Source organism: Lepidochelys olivacea (assembly GCF_965140295.1).
Source record: "Lepidochelys olivacea isolate rLepOli2 genome assembly, chromosome: 9".
Lineage (NCBI taxonomy): Eukaryota > Metazoa > Chordata > Testudines > Cheloniidae > Lepidochelys > Lepidochelys olivacea.
In genome coordinates this window covers 55,849,687-55,870,473 of record NC_140419.1, presented here as the reverse complement: position 1 = coordinate 55,870,473, position 20,787 = coordinate 55,849,687, and the positions used below count along the sequence as shown (strand labels likewise).

At 47.2% G+C, this 20,787-nt stretch overlaps 1 protein-coding gene across 8 annotated transcripts in view; it reads left to right on the top strand.

The window, feature by feature from the left end:
* The window catches only part of SNED1 (sushi, nidogen and EGF like domains 1), a 124,645-nt gene that overhangs the window by 35,094 nt on the left and 68,764 nt on the right, over window positions 1-20,787 (top strand). For 4 of the 8 annotated variants that reach the window (XM_084639353.1, XM_084639354.1, XM_084639356.1 and 1 more), the window contains exon 2: window positions 11,719-12,006. The exons of 1 other annotated variant lie outside the window; for it this stretch is intronic. In XM_084639353.1, coding sequence (XP_084495479.1) covers window positions 11,719-12,006 — 288 coding nt within the window. Of the gene's footprint in view, window positions 1-10,486; window positions 10,527-11,718; window positions 12,007-20,787 lie in introns of those variants that run through there. 3 more of the 8 variants (XM_084639357.1, XM_084639358.1, XM_084639359.1) reach the window with 2 other exon arrangements.

The following is a 20,787-nucleotide window of genomic DNA, read 5'->3' as shown; positions in this document are numbered from 1 at the left end:
TAAAGAAACCTGGACTCACAAACACTCATCCGGAAGGATGGAAGAGTTAAATGTACACTGGTATAATTGCATGCTTGATGGGATGAATAACTATCTGCTATCGGGCAGGCATCACAGCAACTTCCAAAATGTTGCCCCAGGTGACTAACGGGTATTGGTGGTAGCCTGGGAGCAGACTGCTTGCCCAGCTAAATGAGTCACTGCTATGTAATCACTAGTATTGGTGAGAAGGGGGTCTTTTAAATGTTTTTTCAGTGAAAAAAGGCTTTTTCATCCCAAACAACAGTTCCACAGGAAATGGCTGTTTTCAAGTCATTTATTTCTCCCCCAGCCCCTGGGGGGTTGCTGAAAAATGTTCAGCTTTTGGTGACCAAAAATGTCTTGAAAAAACTTTTTTTGCTTTTTAGCAACCTAAAGCTGGAATTTCAGCTGATTGGGCCAAACTTTTCACTGAAACCAAACCTCCCAAAAGCCTCTGTAGGAAACTTGCCAAAATTGATCATTTTGTCGTTTTTGTCAAGATGTCACCTGGGGGGAAAAATCCTGAGCAGCTCTAATAATCCAGTGATTCTCTTGTGATAAGCATGGGCGAGGGAGATTCGGGCTTAGCAAGGAAAATAGGCCTATAAAGCAGTAAGGAATTGACGATATATATTATTTGCTGGTCAGTTTTTTGGCATATGTATGAGTTTTGCACATCTCACGCTCCACCACTATCTAGGTGCGTCTAACTCCTCGGCTTTGGTGAGCTCCACCCCTTCCCTCATGTCTCTCTGTTATTGCCCCCACCAATTAGCAGCAGTCATGGCACTTGCAGTGCAGCAGCATCTCCTGCTGGAGGGCTGAATCCATTATCCGTTCTTTGTTGTTTGAAAGAAGCAGTGAGGGCAAGTGACAGGTGATCAGTGATGTCTTGGTGGGGTGAACACTGCACTGGGAGACCCCCCTCCCCCGACCTAATCTGAAGAGATGGGCTGTTTTCCAGAGCTCTGGCGAAAGGACAAGTTGCCTGAGAAGTGTGCACTGATGCCAGTCCTAGAGATGCTGCCCTTCAAGTGCAGCTGCAAACCCAGGCTCCTGGTTGGTTAGCAGAAAGTTGCCTCTGCCTGCCCTGCTCAGTGAAGCAACCTCAGCATTCCCATGGTGGAGAGCACTCAGCGTGGACTGGGCTATATCCTCAGCTGCTGTAAATGGGTGCGGGTCACTTGAAGTCAATGGAACACCATAGATTTAGAGCAGCCGAAGCTCTGTGCATAGTTGCCAGTTACATTGCCAGTAGTGCAGCTGGTGGCCATCTGCCTGCCAAAAAGGCCCTTGTTTTGTGCCACTGGCAGCATGGGGGCCCCAGAGCAGGGGGCTGTCACGCAGTTTCCATCCCACTTCAGCGAGCCAAAGCACAGGAGAGTGAAAATGCAAACACACTGTTTGCATGTGAATCCTGGACAGCTGTGTTTGGTTCACTAACCCAGCATTGCAGCAGGAAAGAACGCAGGGGCCAGCTTTTCTGTTAGGGAACTGGAACCTGTGCAAGTTTAGCCCCTTGGGGCCAGCTTCCCAACTGCCATGTGCAGCCCCCGACCCCTGTGCACAGTGGGTGTAAAATGCTCCTGCCAGGGGGAGTGAGTTGAGTGTTCAGACTGTGCACTGGGGTAAATCACAACACAAGGAGCTGGGCAGCAGCAAATCAGAGCCAGGGAGTCCCTACCATTCACTTTCCATAGGTCAATGGAGGAGTGAGGTAAGTGTCTGAGCATAGATTTGTCCTTTCCCCCTTTTGTCGGACTCCTAGAATCATGTGATCCTGTAAGAATCCCAGCGTACTGCTCTTTTCTACATACCCCTCTTGCCCTCCATGCAGGCAGAGAAAAGTGTGAAAATGGGAACCCCGAAAGGCAAATTTTATTGATTTTCTTTCTTTTAAATGTCATGATTTGTAAGACAATTTCATGACTTCTTTGGACCCTCACATAGAATTTTTGAGCACTTGGAGTTGGTAATACTGGACTTATTCCCATTTGTAAATATGACCTGTGTTGTGATCCATACATAGGAGGAGAGATGGCTGGGGCAGGCTATGGTCTCCTGTGCTGCAAGCCTAGAATCTGTCACCTTGTACATTTGATGACTCCATTTCATAAAAGAATAAGTGATTGTGGAGAAGCTACTCACCAGGCATGTGTGCTTTAATGATAGCTCAGTGTTCTGAGGAACTAACAGAGACAATTCAGTGTAAATTCAGATACCAATTCACTTGGGGTGTTGAAGAGAATTGCACTACAAAGTGGTGACTAGTCCTGAGACTCATGTTAAATACCCCTGTCTACCTGTGTGAAATCTGCACTTCAATCTGTACATAAGACATTTTGGGGGGTAGTGGATTCTTTGAGTTGAAGTAAAGGTCCAGGTTTCTTGGTCTGGTATGATTGAATATATAAATGAGCTACATAGTAAAGAGGATAGCTGGCCTCAACAGCCGGAGGAGTGTAGTGGGTATTTACTAGCAGTCCCTGTATGTTGGGTGTTTCATTCACGGAAGAGGTGCCCAGCGGATAGTGTAGGGGTGTAGATATTCCTTATAAATTTGAACAAATATAAATGAATTATTAACTCTCTGTATTATGGTAGGGAAGGTCATGGGACCTTCCAAGGGAAGGTCATGCCTGACTAATCTAATCGCCTTTTATGATGAGATTACTGGTTCTGTGGATGAAGGGAAAGCAGTGGATGTATTGTTTCTTGACTTTAGCAAAACTTTTGACACGGTCTCCCACAGTATTCCTGTCAGCAAGTTAAGGAAGTATGGGCTGGATGAATGCACTATAAGGTGGGTAGAAAGCTGGCTAGATTGTCAGGCTCAACGGATAGTGATCAATGGCTCCATGTCTAGTTGGCAGCCGGTATCAAGTGGAGTGCCCCAAGGGTCGGTCCTGGGGCCGGTTTTGTTCAATATCTTCATAAATGATCTGGAGGATGGTGTGGATTGCACTCTCAGCAAATTTGCGGATGATACTAAACTGGGAGGAGTGGTAGATACGCTGGAGGGGAGGGATAGGATACAGAAGGACCTAGACAAATTGGAGGATTGGGCCAAAAGAAATCTGATGAGGTTCAATAAGGATAAGTTCAATAAGGAAGAATCCAATGCACCGCTACAGACTAGGGACCGAATGGCTAGGCAGCAGTTCTGCGGAAAAGGACCTAGGGGTGACAGTGGACGAGAAGCTGGATATGAGTCAGCAGTGTGCCCTTGTTGCCAAGAAGGCCATGGCATTTTGGGATGTAAGTAGGGGCATAGCGAGCAGATCGAGGGACGTGATCGTTCCCCTCTATTCGACATTGGTGAGGCCTCATCTGGAGTACTGTGTCCAGTTTTGGGCCCCACACTACAAGAAGGATGTGGATAAATTGGAGATAGTCCAGCGAAGGGCAACAAAAATGATTAGGGGTCTAGAACACATGACTTATGAGGAGAGGCTGAGGGAGCTGGGATTGTTTAGCTTGCAGAAGAGAAGAATGAGGGGGGATTTGATAGCTGCTTTCAACTACCTGAAAGGGGGTTCCAAAGAGGATGGCTCTAGACTGTTCTCAATGGTAGCAGATGACAGAACGAGGAGTAATGGTCTCAAGTTGCAATGGGGGAGGTTTAGATTGGATGTTAGGAAACACTTTTTCACTAAGAGGGTGGTGAAATACTGGAATGCATTACCTAGGGAGGTGGTAGAATCTCCTTCCTTAGAGGTTTTTAAGGTCAGGCTTGACAAAGCCCTGGCTGGGATGATTTAACTGGGAATTGGTCCTGCTTCGAGCAGGGGGTTGGACTAGATGACCTTCAGGGGTCCCTTCCAACCCTGATATTCTATGATTCTATGGTAGCACCAGAGACTGTGACTGAGATCAGGGCTCCAGGTGCTTGGTGCTGTACCTAGTAATAGACATTCCCTGCCTCAAAGAGCTTCTAAAAAGACATCTAGAACTCTAAATAGACAAAAGGTGGGAGGGGAAACTGAGGCATAGAGGGGGAAAATGACTTGCTCACAGTCCCACAGCCAATCACCAGTAGAGCTGGAAATAGAACCAAAGTCTCCTGACACCCAGTGTCCTATCCACGCTGCCGCTCTGAAGTGAAAAACCCTTGGATTTGTCTTGAGGATGGTTGCTCCTAGCTGCCATTACTACTGGATGTCATGGGATGTACTGTTAGTGGTATTCTCTAGGGGATAAAATAGTGATGTTACTAAGAATAGTGGTAACATACTGGCTGTCCAAAACATGAGAAGCACACCAGAGCCTTTTTGCATTGTTTTGTCCGCATGATTCAACCAAGAGACATTGGGACTACATTCCATAGAAAATAACTTGGCATAGGGGTGGGAGGAAGCAATAGTGAAGAATTGTAAGTTACATCTTGCACATATAGTGGCGCATTGAGAAACTCTGGACTTCCATTTATTTCATGTAGATGCTTGTCCCTGCCAATCCCCATGCCCGGCTCTCCAGTTGATTTCTAGAATTCTTATTCTGAAAATAAGAGATTCGACCCTTGGCTTTAGAAATCAGGGCTTCTGAGAATAATGTGTGCAGTACTAATTTATATTCTGATGGCACATGAACCTAGGTCTGAATTTCAAGCAGGGTAAGCAAAGGTGTGGTCCTTGATTTCCATTAATGCATGAATCAAGACCTAGATCCTACACTAAAAAATTCATGCTTCAGTGGTGTTTGGCTTGGCAGCCAGCAAACCAGGACAGCTTAAAGGAACTAGAGTGCACTAAAAGGAAGAAAGGAGTGTGCTGAAGGGGCCCTCTAACTGGGTGTAACTTGAAAGGAAAGCTTAGCCTTTCATTAGCATAAAGAGCTTTGCCTGCCAGCTCTGGGTGTGGCACAAGTAGCCATCTGCTGGAGCTGTGCAATTGCATTCTGTCTCTCTGTGCTGCACAGAGGAGCATTTGGTGAGCTGTGTTCCTTGAAACATGGAACATTTGGTCAGCTTTCTATGCACAGTCCAGCCTCAGTCGTGCACTACAGACTTTGTTTATATATTTGTATGGTGCTTGGGTGAGACTCCCTGAAGGACAGCTCTGAGAGCATACGGATCTGGCCAAAGCCCAGCCTGCTGTTGGTCCCAGCAGCACAGAGCAGTAATGCTTGTGTAGACAAGCTGCCAACAGCTTTTCACCTGCAATGTGCCAAGCTGGGACGCCTGCTGCATGAATGGCAGAGATGCCAAGGACCAGATGTTCCTGATGACTTAAGTCGGAGCTGTGGATCCTCCCCTCTTAAAATTAGGCAGAAGGGCTCCACTGAAGTCAATGGGGGTTTGCCATTGTCTTCAAATGGGGACGGGGATTTCCCCCGAGATGTCTCAAGTGGACACCTCAAATTAGGCCAGACCCTGCATTCTGATAGGCCTGGGCAGACCGTTTTGCCTGTGCAGAGTTCCCTGGACTGACTGGTCTGCCCAAAGGGATCAGACTGCCGGATCGGGGCCTTAGCACTCTAAACCCGACCTGCCCCATCTCTGTCCCTTGCCATGGGTACTGGCCATGTGCAGCTGTCATTTTGCTTGGTATGGTATTGACTATGGCATTAAGGGGAGATTTCAGTAGGTATTTGGTGTCTCAGTTCCCACTAATCAATGGCACCATTTCGGGGGAGGTGATTCACTTGCTCATACTTCCACAGGCCATGGAGCTGGGGGTGGCCATAACCCAACCACTAGTAAGCAGTGGTCCTGTACTAAGTCCAGAGTGTCGCTCTGGCTGTGTGGGCACACCACCACTCAAATTTGACCTGGCTGTCCCTCCTTCTAGACAGAGGTGAGGCTGGGCCAAATGGCATTGTGACCTGGTGAATTGAAAAACACTATTTATTTTATTTATTTTATTTATCATTTTTACAGTGCAAATATTTGTAATAAAAAATAATATAAAGTGAGCACTGTACACATTGTATTCTGTGTTATAATAGAAATGAATATATTTGAAAACCTTGAAAAACATCCAAAAATATTTAATCAATTTCAATTGGTATTCTATTGTTTAACAGTGTGATTAATCGCAATTAATTTTTTTAATCACAGTTAATTTTTTGAGTTAATCACGTGAGTTAACTACGATTAATCGACAGCCTTAGTTCTAACTGTAGTGGGAGAGGCCCTCTGATTCCTAATCACACTGCTTGCCGTGGCATATTTAGCTTGAATGGATAGTTTGTATTGCCTGAGCAACTGGTGTGTGAAGTGTGTTTGTCTGAATGGTTCTTGTTTGATCATTTTTCCTGGATGCTTTTTTGTTTGTAGTTTGTTTTTTGGTTTTGGGTGTGGTTTTTTTTTCTCTGTAGGGGCCTGACATTAGGCACCCACCTCTCCTTTAAAAACCTTCCCATCTTGCTGCAATAATCAGAAGAATGTTGCTCTGTGGACATTGAAAGGTTACTAAGAATTTATGGAGCACTAATCTTATTCCCCTTAGTTATGGCAATAACTCACCATGTGTTTACACAGGAGGGGCTGCCTCAGCCAGAATACTGCCTGGAGAGCTCTCCTCACCAACCCCCAGCATTGCCATGTGCTCTGCTTGACTGTAGCCCTTTCACAAGGAACTGTTATGAGGAGGCTGGAAAGCCGGACTAGAGGGAATTAACCATTTCCAGTGCTTAAATGTCTCGTCTGAAGAAACAACCATGGATCCAGCTCTAACACTATGAGGCTCTCTGGGTGTGCCCAAGGGAGTTAGGAGCATAAGTCACACTGATTTTTCAGTTGGACTCATGTTTCTAACTCCTTTTGGCTGTTTTTAACCTCCACCCCTTGTCTTTATCTTCTGGGTATTCTGTGTTTCTGTATTTTATCCTTATGTCTCTGAAGGAGGCAGGGATTCTGTTCTTTGCTTGGCCTGTGCTAGCTACTGGAAAGGGCTGTGTGCATTCCCATTACATAGAATGGTGGAGTTTGTTACAACAAAAAGAAAAGGAGGACTTGTGGCACATTAGAGACTAACAAACTTATTTGAGCATAAGCTTTCATGAGCTATAGTTCACTTCATCGGATGCATCACGAAAGGTGCATCTCTAAGGTGCCACAAGTACTCCTTTTCTTTCTGCGAATACAGACTAACACGGCTGCTACTCTGAAATTTGTTACAACAGTGAGCAATTTTTTGGATGCCCAACTGGAGATGCCTTAGAGCAACGTTCCTCTGAAATCAGGCTCCTAGGTGTCTCTTGTTAGGCACCCAAATCACTAACTGCATTAGAAAATGGGGGCTGATATCTATGTTGAATCATAGCTTCCAAGACCCCACATTAGGGAGCCATCATCTAGTCTGACTTCTGCACAGGCCATTAAACCCCACCCAGTTACCCCTGTGTGGAAAAAATATAAAATAGTCAATTTAAAAACCTGTGTAGAAAGAGTCCTACATTTGCAAAGTGTAGCAGGAAATATCAACATTGAAATTGCCTGTACCAACTTAACTCTGCCCCATTATGTGTGTATGCTAGGAGAGAAGGCCCAGTACTTGGGTATGGCTGAGCCGTGCTCATGCAGAACCCAGGTGGTGAGGGGACAAATCTGGCTGTATGCTGCCTTTGCATTAGCATAACTTAGAGCAGCCTCAGAGTTGCTCTAATTCACACTAACTATTAATGGCTCTCTACGGACTGTTGTGCTGGCTGGGGATCCTTCCCACCACACCTCCTATGGCAGAGGGGATTGGAAGGGGTGTTATGGAAGTATGTCAGCCCTACACTAGCAGGGATTCTCCTATACTTAGGGAAGCTCTCCCGCCTGGATCTATCCCCGGGCATTAACCAGATATTGTGCTTTCCCCAGAACTCTACCGGCGGGTTGGACAGAGTATTAGCAATGCACCAGCTGCTTGGCTTTTCTCTGTAGTCCCTCTGTGCGGCGTGTAGGCAAAGAGCACCAGCCTGGATCCCATTCCCCTGCTGCTCTCACAGGGCCCCACCCAGCCTGCTGACTGAGGCTGAGTCGGGCCTAGCAGACACAGTCTGTATTTGGGGCCATGAGGAGCCAGGCATTTCCCCAGGGTTGTGCAGGCAAGAGGAGTCACTTGCAACAATGGCCCTTTTGTAGGGTGCAGCGTGCTCTCCTCCATTCCCTGCCCCCCTCTTCCCCCCCACACCCCCTCCCGAGGCATTGGAGAGGTGGGAGCCAAGCCATGTCTCTGTCTACTTAAAGCTTCCTTTGGGGGGAAGCACCCTCCCTTCCCTGCTTTCCCAGACTTGTAGCCCCTTCACTCAGGGAAGCAAACATTTCCCTGCCCGTATTTGACCTTACCTGAGAGTGCTGTGCCACCCCGGGAAGAATTCCCCTCCTCTCCATTAGCCACCCCCTCCCCAACTTGGTCCCAGTGGGGCTGCCTCTCCTCCTTGCAGATAGTCCTGAGAAAGTGTGTGTGTTGGAATGGGAAAACGAAGGAAGAGCTTTCCCCAGCCCCCTGCCCTTTGCAACATAGGGACCTGTGGCCCATGAGCTGGGGGAGAAGGAGCATTTTGGCGGCATCCTCTTGTGAGTTTGAGTCCCAGGCTGGAATTCTTTTTCCTGATTTGGGCCAGAAGATTCTGTTTTCAGGGCTAGCATCAAGACACCCACAGCAGCCACTCTGCCCCCCAGCCAGGGGTGATCAAGACCCTAGCCCCCATTCTTGCCCCCTGATCAGTTATTTATGGTGTTTCCAGTTCTGCAGGGGTTTATTCTGGAGGGGTTCTGGACAGTAAAGCACTTTGGGGCATGTGACACCAATCTCCTCCTGGGATGTAAAAGGACTAGACCACATTCTAAATAAAGCCTTGTTATTTCCATCTGTCAGTGACAGATTCTAACCCAAGCACCTCCAGAACCCTCAGGTCCTCTGGGGCCCAGCAGGGCACCATGGCTGCTTGCCCCTATGCTGAAGGGGAGGCACCCATTTTGCAGTGATGCGTAAGTCCACCCTCCCATCTGACAGCTCTGTGGACAGCTGCCCATCAGGGCAGTGGTGATAACCCTGGGGAAAGCAGTGAGAAAGGGGCAGGGCAAGGTGCCTGACCATCTCTCCTGAAATGGAGCTGCAACCCTGTGGCCTAGGGACAGGCAGTGCAGCCAAAAGCTTCACCCTTTTCCTCTAGGGCATTTGGGGAGGGGTGCAGCAGAGAGCCCCCATTGGCTACTCTCCCACCCCCACCCCTCCAGCCAGGGATGATCAAGACCCAAACCCCCAGTCTTGACCCCTCCATGCCTGCCCAGGGTTAAACTCCAGGAGCAGGAAAGCCTATTACGTGATGTAGGAGTGAGTCTCTGCTCTTGAGGCATTGCATCATTGGCCATGTTCTCCCCTCTTGCGGCATTAAAGCAGTGCTGTGCTCTATTCTGCTAGCTTGACGTGGGCCAGGAGTTGGTCTCTAGCCATCACTAATTAATTCTTTGAAAGGCCAGCTTAAAAAAGCAAGTGACCTTGGAATACAGTGAGCTGCCAAGATCAAGCCATGAGCCATGCCTGACTGTCCTGGAAGTTATGGTTGCTGGTTGGTTTTGATGAGGTGGAGGGAATATGCTGGGAAAATGTACTGCCTCTTTGGAAGGTAGCTTGGCCTAGTGGCTAGGACATGGACTGAGACTAACGAGCCCTGGGCTCTGTTGCTAGCTCTGCAACTGGCCTGCTTGGGGGCCTTCTCCATATGTCCCTGGGTTTCCCCACCTGTAAAATGCGGATAGTGATACTGACCACCTTGTAAGGCACTGTTGGGGTCTACCCCTGGAAAGTGCTAGTTATGGTTATTTGATTGATTACTATTGTGTGTCATTTGAGCCCCCAGTAGTTCCAGCTCCTGACTGATATCTTGGGACACAGGTGTATTTGCATTTCAGGGTCAGATCCTGTGCAGACAAAACTCCCTTTTGGCCATAATGAGGGTTTCCCATGCAGAAGCGGCACCCTTCTGTGTGCTGAGAACACATATGGCCCAGTTCTGCCATCGGTCACACCCTGATGGAATTGCCACTGGAGTCCATGGACGCTGCCCTCCTGAGACTCTTTGGCCCTGTTAAGTGTTCTCTGGTTCTTGTCGGGTAGCGGAGGGTGCAGGGCTCAGTGACAGACACTCCAGTTGTCACTAAAGGAGAGGCAGATGCCAAAAGAGCTGAGATGTACAAGCAATGCCACTGATGGAGAGGGAGCGGCCCCTTTGTAATGCCTCTGCTCCTTGCCCTTTGGCTGCCAGGAAGAATCTGTTTGGACTTGGAGGAGGCCATGGGTCTGCTCCAGAAATTCAGAGCTGAACAGGAAGGAGGTGAGGCAAATGCACCAACCTCTCCACCTGGTGGCAGCAAAGCCCAAATCCGACCTTCCAGCAGGCCTTGCTGAAAGCTGAGCGCAGCCTTGGAGCACCCTGGAGGGAACTGGTATCAGCTGGCATTGCTGCTGGGTCATGCACAGAACACTGCTGAGTGATGGGCTGATGATAAAAGGGAATGCATCGCTCTCTCCTATTAGCAGCCTCAAGATTTGATTGGTCTCACAGCAAAGGTGAGATGAGATTGGTCTTGCTCCTGTCACTTGGGGGTATAGGCAAAGCTGTGCCGTGATGCAGTGCTCTGTAGGACTCAGTCCTAGACTAACGGGTGTGGGTCAGGACTGCCAGGGATCAGCAGGAGGCCCAGCTCTGACATGGCAGAGATGTCTGAGGTTCACGTCTGCAGCTGGAGGGGCTGGAGCTGGAGTGCAGGGTCAAGTGCAGCAGGTCAGCACTGAAACGTCTGTGGGGCTCTGAGTGTGAAAGGGCTGAGCAGCTCTCCGCTGTGCTGCGGCGGCTGCTGGGCAGATCCCCATTCCAGCAGCCAGCCTTGAACAGGGAGAGAAAGAAAACCTCCCCCTCACGCTTCAAGATGAATCCCAGCCTATTTCAAGGGAGGAAGTGAAAGCCAGTGAAAGCCTTCCCTCCCGGCGACGCATGAACGATCCAAGTGAACTGGGCACTGCTTGTTTAAACTGCTGTGGCTGCTGCAGTTTTCTCAGCTGTTGCTCCTTCCTCTGGCCCATCTCCGGCAAGAGAACAGAGCCTGGTTTGTTCTGTCCTCCTTCCCAGACCCCCAGGCTATGGCTCTGCAACCCGCCCCTCAGTCACAGCCAGCGAGGGCAAGGCGGGCAGCAGAGCGAGGGGGTGGCAGGGAGGGGCGGCCATTTCCTGGCAGGGCCTCATCACGCTGTTTTTCATCTGCAGCCCATCAGCACCTAAGTGAGGGGCAGTCTGTGCTTCAAAGGGCAGGAAGGGGAAAAGCTCAAATGTTTATGGAAAAAACTCTCTCAAATAAGAATCCAGCCCATGCCCTGCAGCCATCAGGCCATTCAGTCAGCCACAGCAAGGGAAGGCAGCTCTCTACTCCAAAAGGTCAAAGTATGAAAGAGTCACTCAACAGCTTTTAGGGAATGGTTTATGTTAGGCCCTTTGGCTCATTACCATAGTAATGAGCACCTCACAATCTTTACAACATTCCTGGGAGGCGGGGCAGTGCTAACACCCCATTGTACAGACAGAGAACTGAGGCACAGATAAGCTAAGTGACTTGCCCAAGATCACACAGGAAGTCTGTGGCAAAGCAGGGAACTGCACCCAGGTCTCCCAATTCCTAGGCTAGTGCCCTACCCACTGGGCAATCCTTCCTCTCTCACACTGGCTGTCTCTTTCTCCCATGTCTAATTCTTCTTCTTCCCCTAACAGGTAAACAACAATGGAATCATCTCTTTCTTGAAGGAGGTTTCCCAGTTTACGCCAGTTGCTTTCCCAATCTCCAAAGACCGGCGTGTGGTAGCAGCTTTCTGGGCTGATGTGGATAACCGACAGGCAGGCGAAGTGTATTACCGGGAAAGTAAGGACCAGACCATCTTGCAGAGAGCCACCAAGGACATTGGACAGTATTTCCCTGAATTCCTGGAGTTCTCTGCCCTATGGGTTTTTGTGGCCACTTGGCACCGGGTGACCTTCTTTGGAGGAAGTTCCTTTTCTCCAGTGAGTTGTTGGCATTCAATGCTGGGTGGAGGATGGGATGGGAAAGGGTCAAGGTATGGAGTCCTACATTATACTCTCTGAGTTGCCCAAATTAATTAAATTTGACCTAGCTAAGACCCCTCAGAGTCTAGAACTCAAAGGCAGACCCCTCTCACCTGCACAGCTGCACTTCGGAACTAAGGAACTGTGTATATTAATGAGGGAGTTTATATCTGAAATTTCATGGGAAGAATGTGAGTCATAATTTGGAATAATTTAAGAACACCTTACTACATGCCTAAAAAGCCACAATCGAATCATAGAATCATACACTATCAGGGTTGGAAGGGACCTCAGGAGGTCATCTAGTCCAACCCCCTGCTCAAAGCAGGACCGATCCCCGACTAAATCATCCCAGCCAGGGCTTTGTCAAGCCTGACCTTAAAAACTTCTAGGGAAGGAGATTCCACCACCTCCCTAGGTAACTCATTCCAGTGTTTCAGCACCCTCCTAGTGAAAAAGTGTTTCCTAATATCCAACCTAAATCTCCCCCACTGCAACTTGAGACCATTACTCCTTGTTCTGTCATCAGCTACCACTGAGAACAGTCCAGATCCATCCTCTTTGGAACCCCCTTTCAGGTAGTTGAAAGCAGCTATCAAATCCCCCCCTCATTCTTCTCTTCTGCAGACTAAACAATCCCAGTTCCCTCAGCCTCTGCTCATAAGTCATGTGGTCCAGTCCCCTAATCATTTTTGTTGCACTCCGCTGGATGTTTTCCATGTTTCCACATCCTTCTTGTAGTGTGGGGCCCAAAACTGGACACAGTACTCCAGATGAGGCCTCACCAATGTCGAATAGAGGGGAACGATCACGTCCCTCGATCTGCTGGCAATGCCCCTACTTATACATCCCAAAATGCCATTGGCCTTCTTGGCAACAAGGGCATACTGTTGACTCATATCCAACTTCTCATCCACTGTAACGCCTAGGTCCTTTTCTGCAGAACTGTTGCCGAGCCATTCGGTCCCTATTCTGTAGCGGTGCATTGGATTCTTCCGTCCTAAGTGCAGGACTCTGCACTTGTCCTTGTTGAACCTCATCAGATTTGTTTTGGCCCAATCCTCCAATTTGTCTAGGTCCCTCTGTATCCTATCCCTACCCTCCAGCATATCTACCACTCCTCCGAGTTTAGTGTCATCTGCAAACTTGCTGAGGGTGCAATCCACACCATCCTCCAGATCATTTATGAAGATATTGAACAAAACCGGCCCCAGGACCGACCCCTGGGGCACTCCACTTGATACCGGCTGCCAACTAGACATGGAGCCATTGATCACTACCCGTTGAGCCCGACAATCTAGCCAGCTTTCTATCCACCTTATAGTCCATTCATCCAGCCCATACTTCTTTAACTTGCTGGCAAGAATACTGTGGGAGACCGTGTCAAAAGCTTTGCTAAAGTCAAGGAACAACACATCCACTGCTTTTCCTTCATCCACAGAACCAGTTATCTCATCATAGAAGGCAATTAGATTAGTCAGGCATGACTTGCCCTTGGTGAATCCATGCTGACTGTTCCTGATCACTTTCCTCTCCTCTAAGTGCTTCAGAATTGATTCCTTGACGACCTGCTCCATGATTTTTCCAGGAAATGAGGTGAGGCTGGCTGGTCTGTAGTTCCCAGGAACCTCCTTCTTCCCTTTTTTAAAGATGGGCACTACATTAGCCTTTTTCCAGTCCCCCCGATCGCCATGAGTTTTCAAAGATAATGGCCAATGGCTCTGCAATCACATCCACCAACTCCTTTAGCATTCTAGGATGCAGCGCATCCGGCCCCATGGACTTGTGCTCATCCAGCTTTTCTAAATAGTCCCGAACCACTTTTTTCTCCACAGAGGGCTGATCACCTCCTCCCCATGCTGTGCTGCCCAGTGCAGTAGTCTGGGAACTGACCTTGCTCGTGAAGACCGAGGCAAAAAAAGCATTGAGTACATTAGCTTTTTCCACATCCTCTGTCACTAGGTTGCCTCCCTCATTCAGTAAGGGGCCCACACTTTCTTTGACTTTCTTCTTGTTGCCAACATACCTGAAGAAACCCTTCTTGTTACTCTTAACATCTCTTGCTAGCTGCAACTCCAGGTCTGATTTGGCCTTCCTGATTTCACTCCTGCAAGCCCGAGCAATACTTTTATACTCTTCCCTGGTCATTTGTCCAATCTTCCACTTCTTGTAAGCTTCTTTTTTGTTTTTAAGATCAGGAAGGATTTCACTGTTAAGCCAAGCTGTTCGCCTGCCATATTTACTATTCTTTCTACACATCGGGATGGTTTGTCCCTGTAACCTCAATAAGGATTCTTTAAAATACAGCCAGCTCTCCTGGACTCCTTTCCCCCTCATGTTATTCTCCCAGGGGATCTTGCCCATCAGTTCCCTGAGGGAGTCAAAGTCTGCTTTTCTGAAGTCCAGGGTCTGTATTCTGCTGCTCTCCTTTCTTCCTTGTGTTAGGATCCTGAACTCGACCATTTCATGGTCACTGCCTCCCAGGTTCTCATCCACTTTTGCTTCCCCTACTAATTCTTCCCGGTTTGTGAGCAGCAGGTCAAGAAGAGCTCTGCCCCTAGTTGGTTCCTCCAGCACTTGCACCAGGAAATTGTCCCCTACATTTTCCAAAAACTTCCTGGATTGCCTGTGCACCGCTGTACTGCTCTCCCAGCAGATATCAGGGTGATTGAAGTCTCCCATGAGAACCAGGGTGTGCGATCTAGTAACTTCTGTGAGTTGCCGGAAGAAAGCCTCGTCCACCTCATCCCCCGGTCTGGTGGTCTATAGTAGACTCCCACCACAACATCACCCTTTTTGCTCACACTTCTAAACTTAATCCAGAGACTCTCAGGTTTTTCTGCAGTTTCATATTTGAGCTCTGAGTAGTCAAACTGCTCCCTTACATACAGTGCAACTCCCCCACCTTTTCTTCCCTTCCTGTCCTTCCTGAACAGCTTATATCCATCCATGACAGTACTCCAGTTATGTGAGTTATCCCACCAAGTCTCTGTTATTCCAATCACATCATAATTGAGGAAGAAGACCTAGGTTAAAAAATCAACCTGATTTAGAGAAGAAGTGAAGACAGTGATTTGGAAGAAGAGGGAAGTTAATAGTAACAAATATAAATCAGAAGTTAGGAACGTAGAAAATTGATAAGGGAACCAAAGGGACATGAGGAGAAACGTATGGCCAGCAGCATTAAGGACAATAAGAAGCCATTTTAAAGATATATTAGGAACAAAAAGAATCCTGACAAAGGTATTGCTCCATTACTAGATGGAAATGGTAGAATTATCTATAATAATACAGAAAAGGCAGAAGTGATCCAAAAATATTGCTGTTCTGTATGTGGGGGAAAAACAGATAATATAGTCTCATCATATGGTGATACTTCCTCTAGTATCTCTGGAGGATATTAAACAGAAGCTACTAAAGTTAGACATTTTTAAACTAGCAGATCCAGATAACTTGCTTCCAAGAATTTTAAAAGAGCTGTCTGAGGAGCCTGCTGGCCCATTAATGCTGACTTTCAATAAGTCTTGGGGCACTGAGGAAGTTCTGGAAGAAAGCTAATGATGTGTCAATTTTTAAAAAGGATAAATGGGGCTACCAGGGTAATTATAGATCTGTCAGCCAGACATTGATCCCGGGCAAAACAATGGAGCTGCTGATACAGGACTCGATAATAAGGAATTAAAGGAGGGCAATGTAACTAATTCAAATCAACATAGGTTTATGGAAAACAAAGCCTGTTAAACTAGCTTGATATCTTTTTTTGATGAGATTACAAGTTTGATTGATAAAGGTAAAAATGTTGACATAATATGCTTAGACTTCTTTGAGAGAGTCAAGGTGAGTGAGGTCATATGTTTTATTGGACCAGCTTCTGTTAGCGAAAGAGACAAGCTTTCAAGCTCACACAGAGCTGCTCTTCAGGTCTGGGAAAGGTATTAGGATCATCACAGCTAAATACAAGGTGGAATAGATTGCTTAACATAAGGACTTAACACATATTTCAAGGGGCCATTCAAAGTGCAGTGGCCTGTTAATGCTCCACCATTCATAGAGGGGGAAGGAAGGGGGAAAGACAGGTGGGAGGAGTTGTTAATGGGTTGTTGTAATGAGCCATAAATCCAGTCTCTGTTCAGTCCATGGTTTTAAGTGTCTATCAAAGTTATGAATTCGCATGTAGCCTACTAACAGCCCCCCCCCTTCCAAGCTGCCTCACTTCCTTTTCCCCCTGTAACTGGAGGGGAGTTAACGAGCAACTTCACCTTGAATGGTATTCCTTGAAATATGTTAACTATGTGGGGATAAGAGGCCTGGGGAGGCTAAACCTCCCCAAATGGGGCAAAAAATGCCAGATGCAGCACACCTCCCTTTGGAGGCACGCCACCTGCTGCCTTTGGAGCACCACAGCCAGAAGCTCCCAAGAAGTGGGGGGGGGCCACCAGTGCCTGGACTGTGGCCCCACCTACGCACCATCCCCTTTCCACCCTGAGGCCCTGCTTCCACTCGGCCTCTTCCCCCGTGGCCCCACCCATGCTGTGCCTCTTCCCCACAATGCCCCGCCTGCACTCCGCCTCTTCCGACCTTTGTTCCATCTCTTCCCCTGAGGCCCCACTGCCAGCTGCTCACTCCTCTCCACCCTCTTCCCGCCCACCGTTGCTCACCCTTAAGGCAGAAGGGGGTTGAGAGGAGCAAGCAGCAGGTGGGGGGGTCTTATGGGCGGAGAGGCGTGGGTGGGGGGCCTCTGGAGAGGGGGCAGAGAGGAGCAAGTGGGGGGAGCCTCAGGGGAAGAGGCAGAAAGGGGGTGGGAAACGCAGAACGGGGGCAGTGTCTTGGGGTGTAGCCAGGATAGAGTGAGGGGCGGGGCCACAGTTCTTGCACTGGTTGGCCCCACACAAACACTTCTAGGGAGCTTCTGGCACTCATGCCCAGCCTCCCCAAATGCAAAATTCACGCACTACCTATGCATAGGGTTGCCAATTTTGGTTGGATGTATTCCTAGAGGTTTCATCACATGAATCTTGCCCATATGCTCAGGGTTTAGCTGATCGCCATATTTGGGGTCAGGAAGGAATTTTCCTCCAGGGCAGATTGGAAGAGGCCCTGGAGGTTTTTCGCCTTCCTCTGTAGCATGGGGCAAAGGTCACTTGCTGGAGGATTCTCTGCTCCTTGAAGTCTTTAAACCACGATTTGAGGACTTCAATAGCTCAGACATAGGTGAGGTTTTTCAGGAGTGAGTGAGTGAGATTCTATGGCCTGCGTTGTGCAGGAGGTCAGACTAGATGATCATAATGGTCCCTTCTGACCTTAGTATCTATGACATAATCTTTAATTAAAGATTAATCTTTCATTCCTGGTGATTTCAGGACAATGCTAGAGGACTGGCAACCCTACCTATGCTTATGCTAAACAATCTGTTCCATCTAGTATTTAGCTGTGACACTCTGAGTACGTTTCCCAGACTTGAAGAAGAGCTCTGTGTAAGCTTGAAAGCTTGTCTCTCTTACCAACAGACATTGGTCCAATCAAAGATATTACCTCACCTACCCTCTCTCCAGTATCTTGGAACCAACATGGCTACAACAACACTGTAGACTTCTATAAGGCATTTGACTTGACATCACATGACATTTTGATTAAAAAACTATATATAACTCTCTATATAATATTAACATGGCACACATGAAATGGATTGAAAAGTGGCTAACTGATAGGTTTCAAAATGTAATTGTAAGCAAGAAATTGTCATCAAGTGGGTGTGTTTCCAGTGGAGTCCCATGTGGATCAGTTCTTAGCCCTACATGGTTTAGCATTTTTATCAATGATCTAGAAGAAAACATAAAATCAAATATTCACTGATAAAGTTTGCAGATGACACAGAAATTGGGGTGGTGATAAATAATGAAGAGGACAGGTCACTGATTGAGAGAGATCTGGATCACTTGGTAAGGTGGGGCCAAGCAAACAATATGTGTTTTAACACTGCTAAATGTAACTGTATGTATCTGGGAACAAAGAATCCAGACCACACGTACGGGATGGAGGGTTCTATCCTGGGAAGCAGTGGCTCTGAAAAAGATTTGGGGGTTGTGGTGGATAATCAGCTGAACATGAGCTCCCAGTGTGATGCTGTGGCCAAAAGAGCTAGTGTGCTCCTGGGATGCATAAACAGGAGGAATCTTGTGCAACTGGTGCTGGAATACTGTGTCCGGTGCATAATTCAAGGACACTGGCGAATTGCAGCCACAAGAATGATTAAAACAACGAGGAGTCTGGTGGCACCTTAAAGACTAACAGATTTAATTGGGCATAAGCTTTCGTGGGTATAAAACCCACTTCTTCAGATGCATGGAGTGAAAATTACAGATAGAGGCATAAATATACTGACACATGAAGAGAAGGGAGTTACCTTACAAGTGGAGAACCAGTACTGACAAAGCCAATTCAAATAGGGTGGATTTGGTCCACTCCCAATAATTGATGAGTAGGTGCCAATACCAAGAGAGGGAAAATTGCTTTTGTAGTGAGCCAGCCACTCTCAGTCCCTATTCAAGCCCAAATTAATGGTGTTAAATTTGCAAATTAATTGTAGCTCTGCATTTTCTCTTTGAAGTCTGTTTTTGAAGGGTTTTTCTTTTCTTTTTTTTTGTTAAGTATGGCTACTTTTAAATCTGTTGTTGAATGTCCAGGGAGATTGAAGTGTTCTCCTACTGGCTTTTGTATGTTACCATTCCTGATGTCTGATTTGTGTCCATTTTTTCTTTTACATAAAGACTGTCCGGTTTGGCCAATGTACATGGCAGAGGGGCATTGCTGGCACATGATGGCATATATCACAGTAGATGTGCAGGTGAATGAGCCCTTGATGGTGTGGCTGATGTGGCTGGGCCCTCTGACGGTGTCGCTAGAGTAGATATGGGGACAGAGTAGGCAATGGGGTTTGTTAAAGGGATTGGTTCCTGGGTTAGAGTTTCTGTGGTTTGGTGTGTAGTTGCTGGTGAGTATTTGCTTCAGGTTGGGGAGCTGTCTGTAAGCGAGGACTGGCCTGCCTCCCAAGGTCTGTGAGAGTGAGAGATCGTTTTCCAGGGTAGGTTGTAGATCGTTGATGATGTGCTGGAGAGGTTTTAGCTGGGGGCTGTACATGATGGCCAGTGGTATTCTGTTATTTTCCTTGTTGGGCCTGTCCTGTCGTAGGTGACTTCTGGGTACCCATCTCTCTCTCTGTCAATCTGTTTCCTCACTTCCCCAGGTTGATATTGTAGTTTTAAAAAGTCACCTACTACAGGACAGGTCCAACAAGGAAAATAACAGGCCCCAACCCATCACAAGCAAAGCCAAGAGGGATGCATTCAGCTTTCTCCATAGTTTCTCAGTGCTGCCGCTGGCTTAGTGTCTCCCCTTCCTTAGCCAGCCACTCCACAGAGCTATCTGCAATGATACCATCGTGCTCTTAGTCTCCACTGGCCCAAGAAACAAGTGTCATCTCTGAACCTCTCTGCCTGTCTCTGTCATTGTTTCTGTCTCACAAACAACAGTGACATAGTTAGTTGTAGAGGGCCAGAACCAAGCCATGGTCCTGTGATTCCTGAAACACTTGGGTGACAACCGAGCCAGCTGGGTTCTACCTCTTTAGATTAGTTATATGTTTTACTGTACCCTTATTGTGACAATGAAGGTTTACAAAAAAACCCTCCCCATCTAATTGGAAGGGAAAATCCTGACCAATGAAAAATTCCTGCTCCTACCCCCCAGAGAGTGATTGGTTACTACCAAACACCATCTGTTTTAACTCAATTTGATGTTGTCATCCAGTTTTCACTCTTAGGCTATGTCTACACTAGTACATTTGTCAGCATAACTTTTGTTGGGCAGGGCTGTGAAAAAATACCCTTGACCAACATAAGTGTCACTGACAGAAGCACCAACGTGGACAGCGCTATGTCAGTAGGAGAGTGTCTCCTGCCAAAATAGCTACCGCCAGTGGTTGGGGGTGGTTTAATTATGCTAGTGGGAGAGATCTCTCCTGCCAGCATAGAGCAGCTACACAGATCTTGCAGTAGTGCATCTGCAGCAGTACAGCTGTGCTGCTGTAAGGTCCATAGTGTAGCCATAGCCTTAGTTGCAGTGATAATTCCTCACTTCAGCGGCAAATCTGTTCCACCTATTCAATACCCTCCCTGTGACATAATACCAAACTGTCAAATCTACCTTTTGTGTGCCCCAAAAGGGTATGAAAATCCTAGTGTTCTCAGATTTCAGTGGGTGTGCCGACTGGAGTTTGACTAAACTCCGATTTACACAAGGAGTGCGTGCACTGGGAGTTGTGCACATCTTAATCAGAGGATTAATGTTGGCTTTTGCAAATCTGATCCTAAATTCTTCCTTCTTAACTTAGATCTGTGTCATCTTATTCTGATCTGCCAAATGACCTCATATAGATACTTCTTTTTATAGTAATCCTTATTTTATAGCCATCACTTAATAATAACCCTTGGCCAATATGTTTAGGTTTTTGATTCCAAGATCTAAGCATCCAAACCCAAATTTAGGTACCTAAAGAAGTGGCTTGATTCTCAGAATCACAAATCCTAGAGAACCTAAAGGTGTCCTTATCTTTCCTCCCAAGCCCAAATTCATATGCTTTGATCATGTCCCCTTTTAATAGTCTCCTCCCAAGACTAAATAATCCCATTGTTAATCTCCCTTTCCATGTAAAACACTCCATTCCAGGATTCCTCTTTAGTT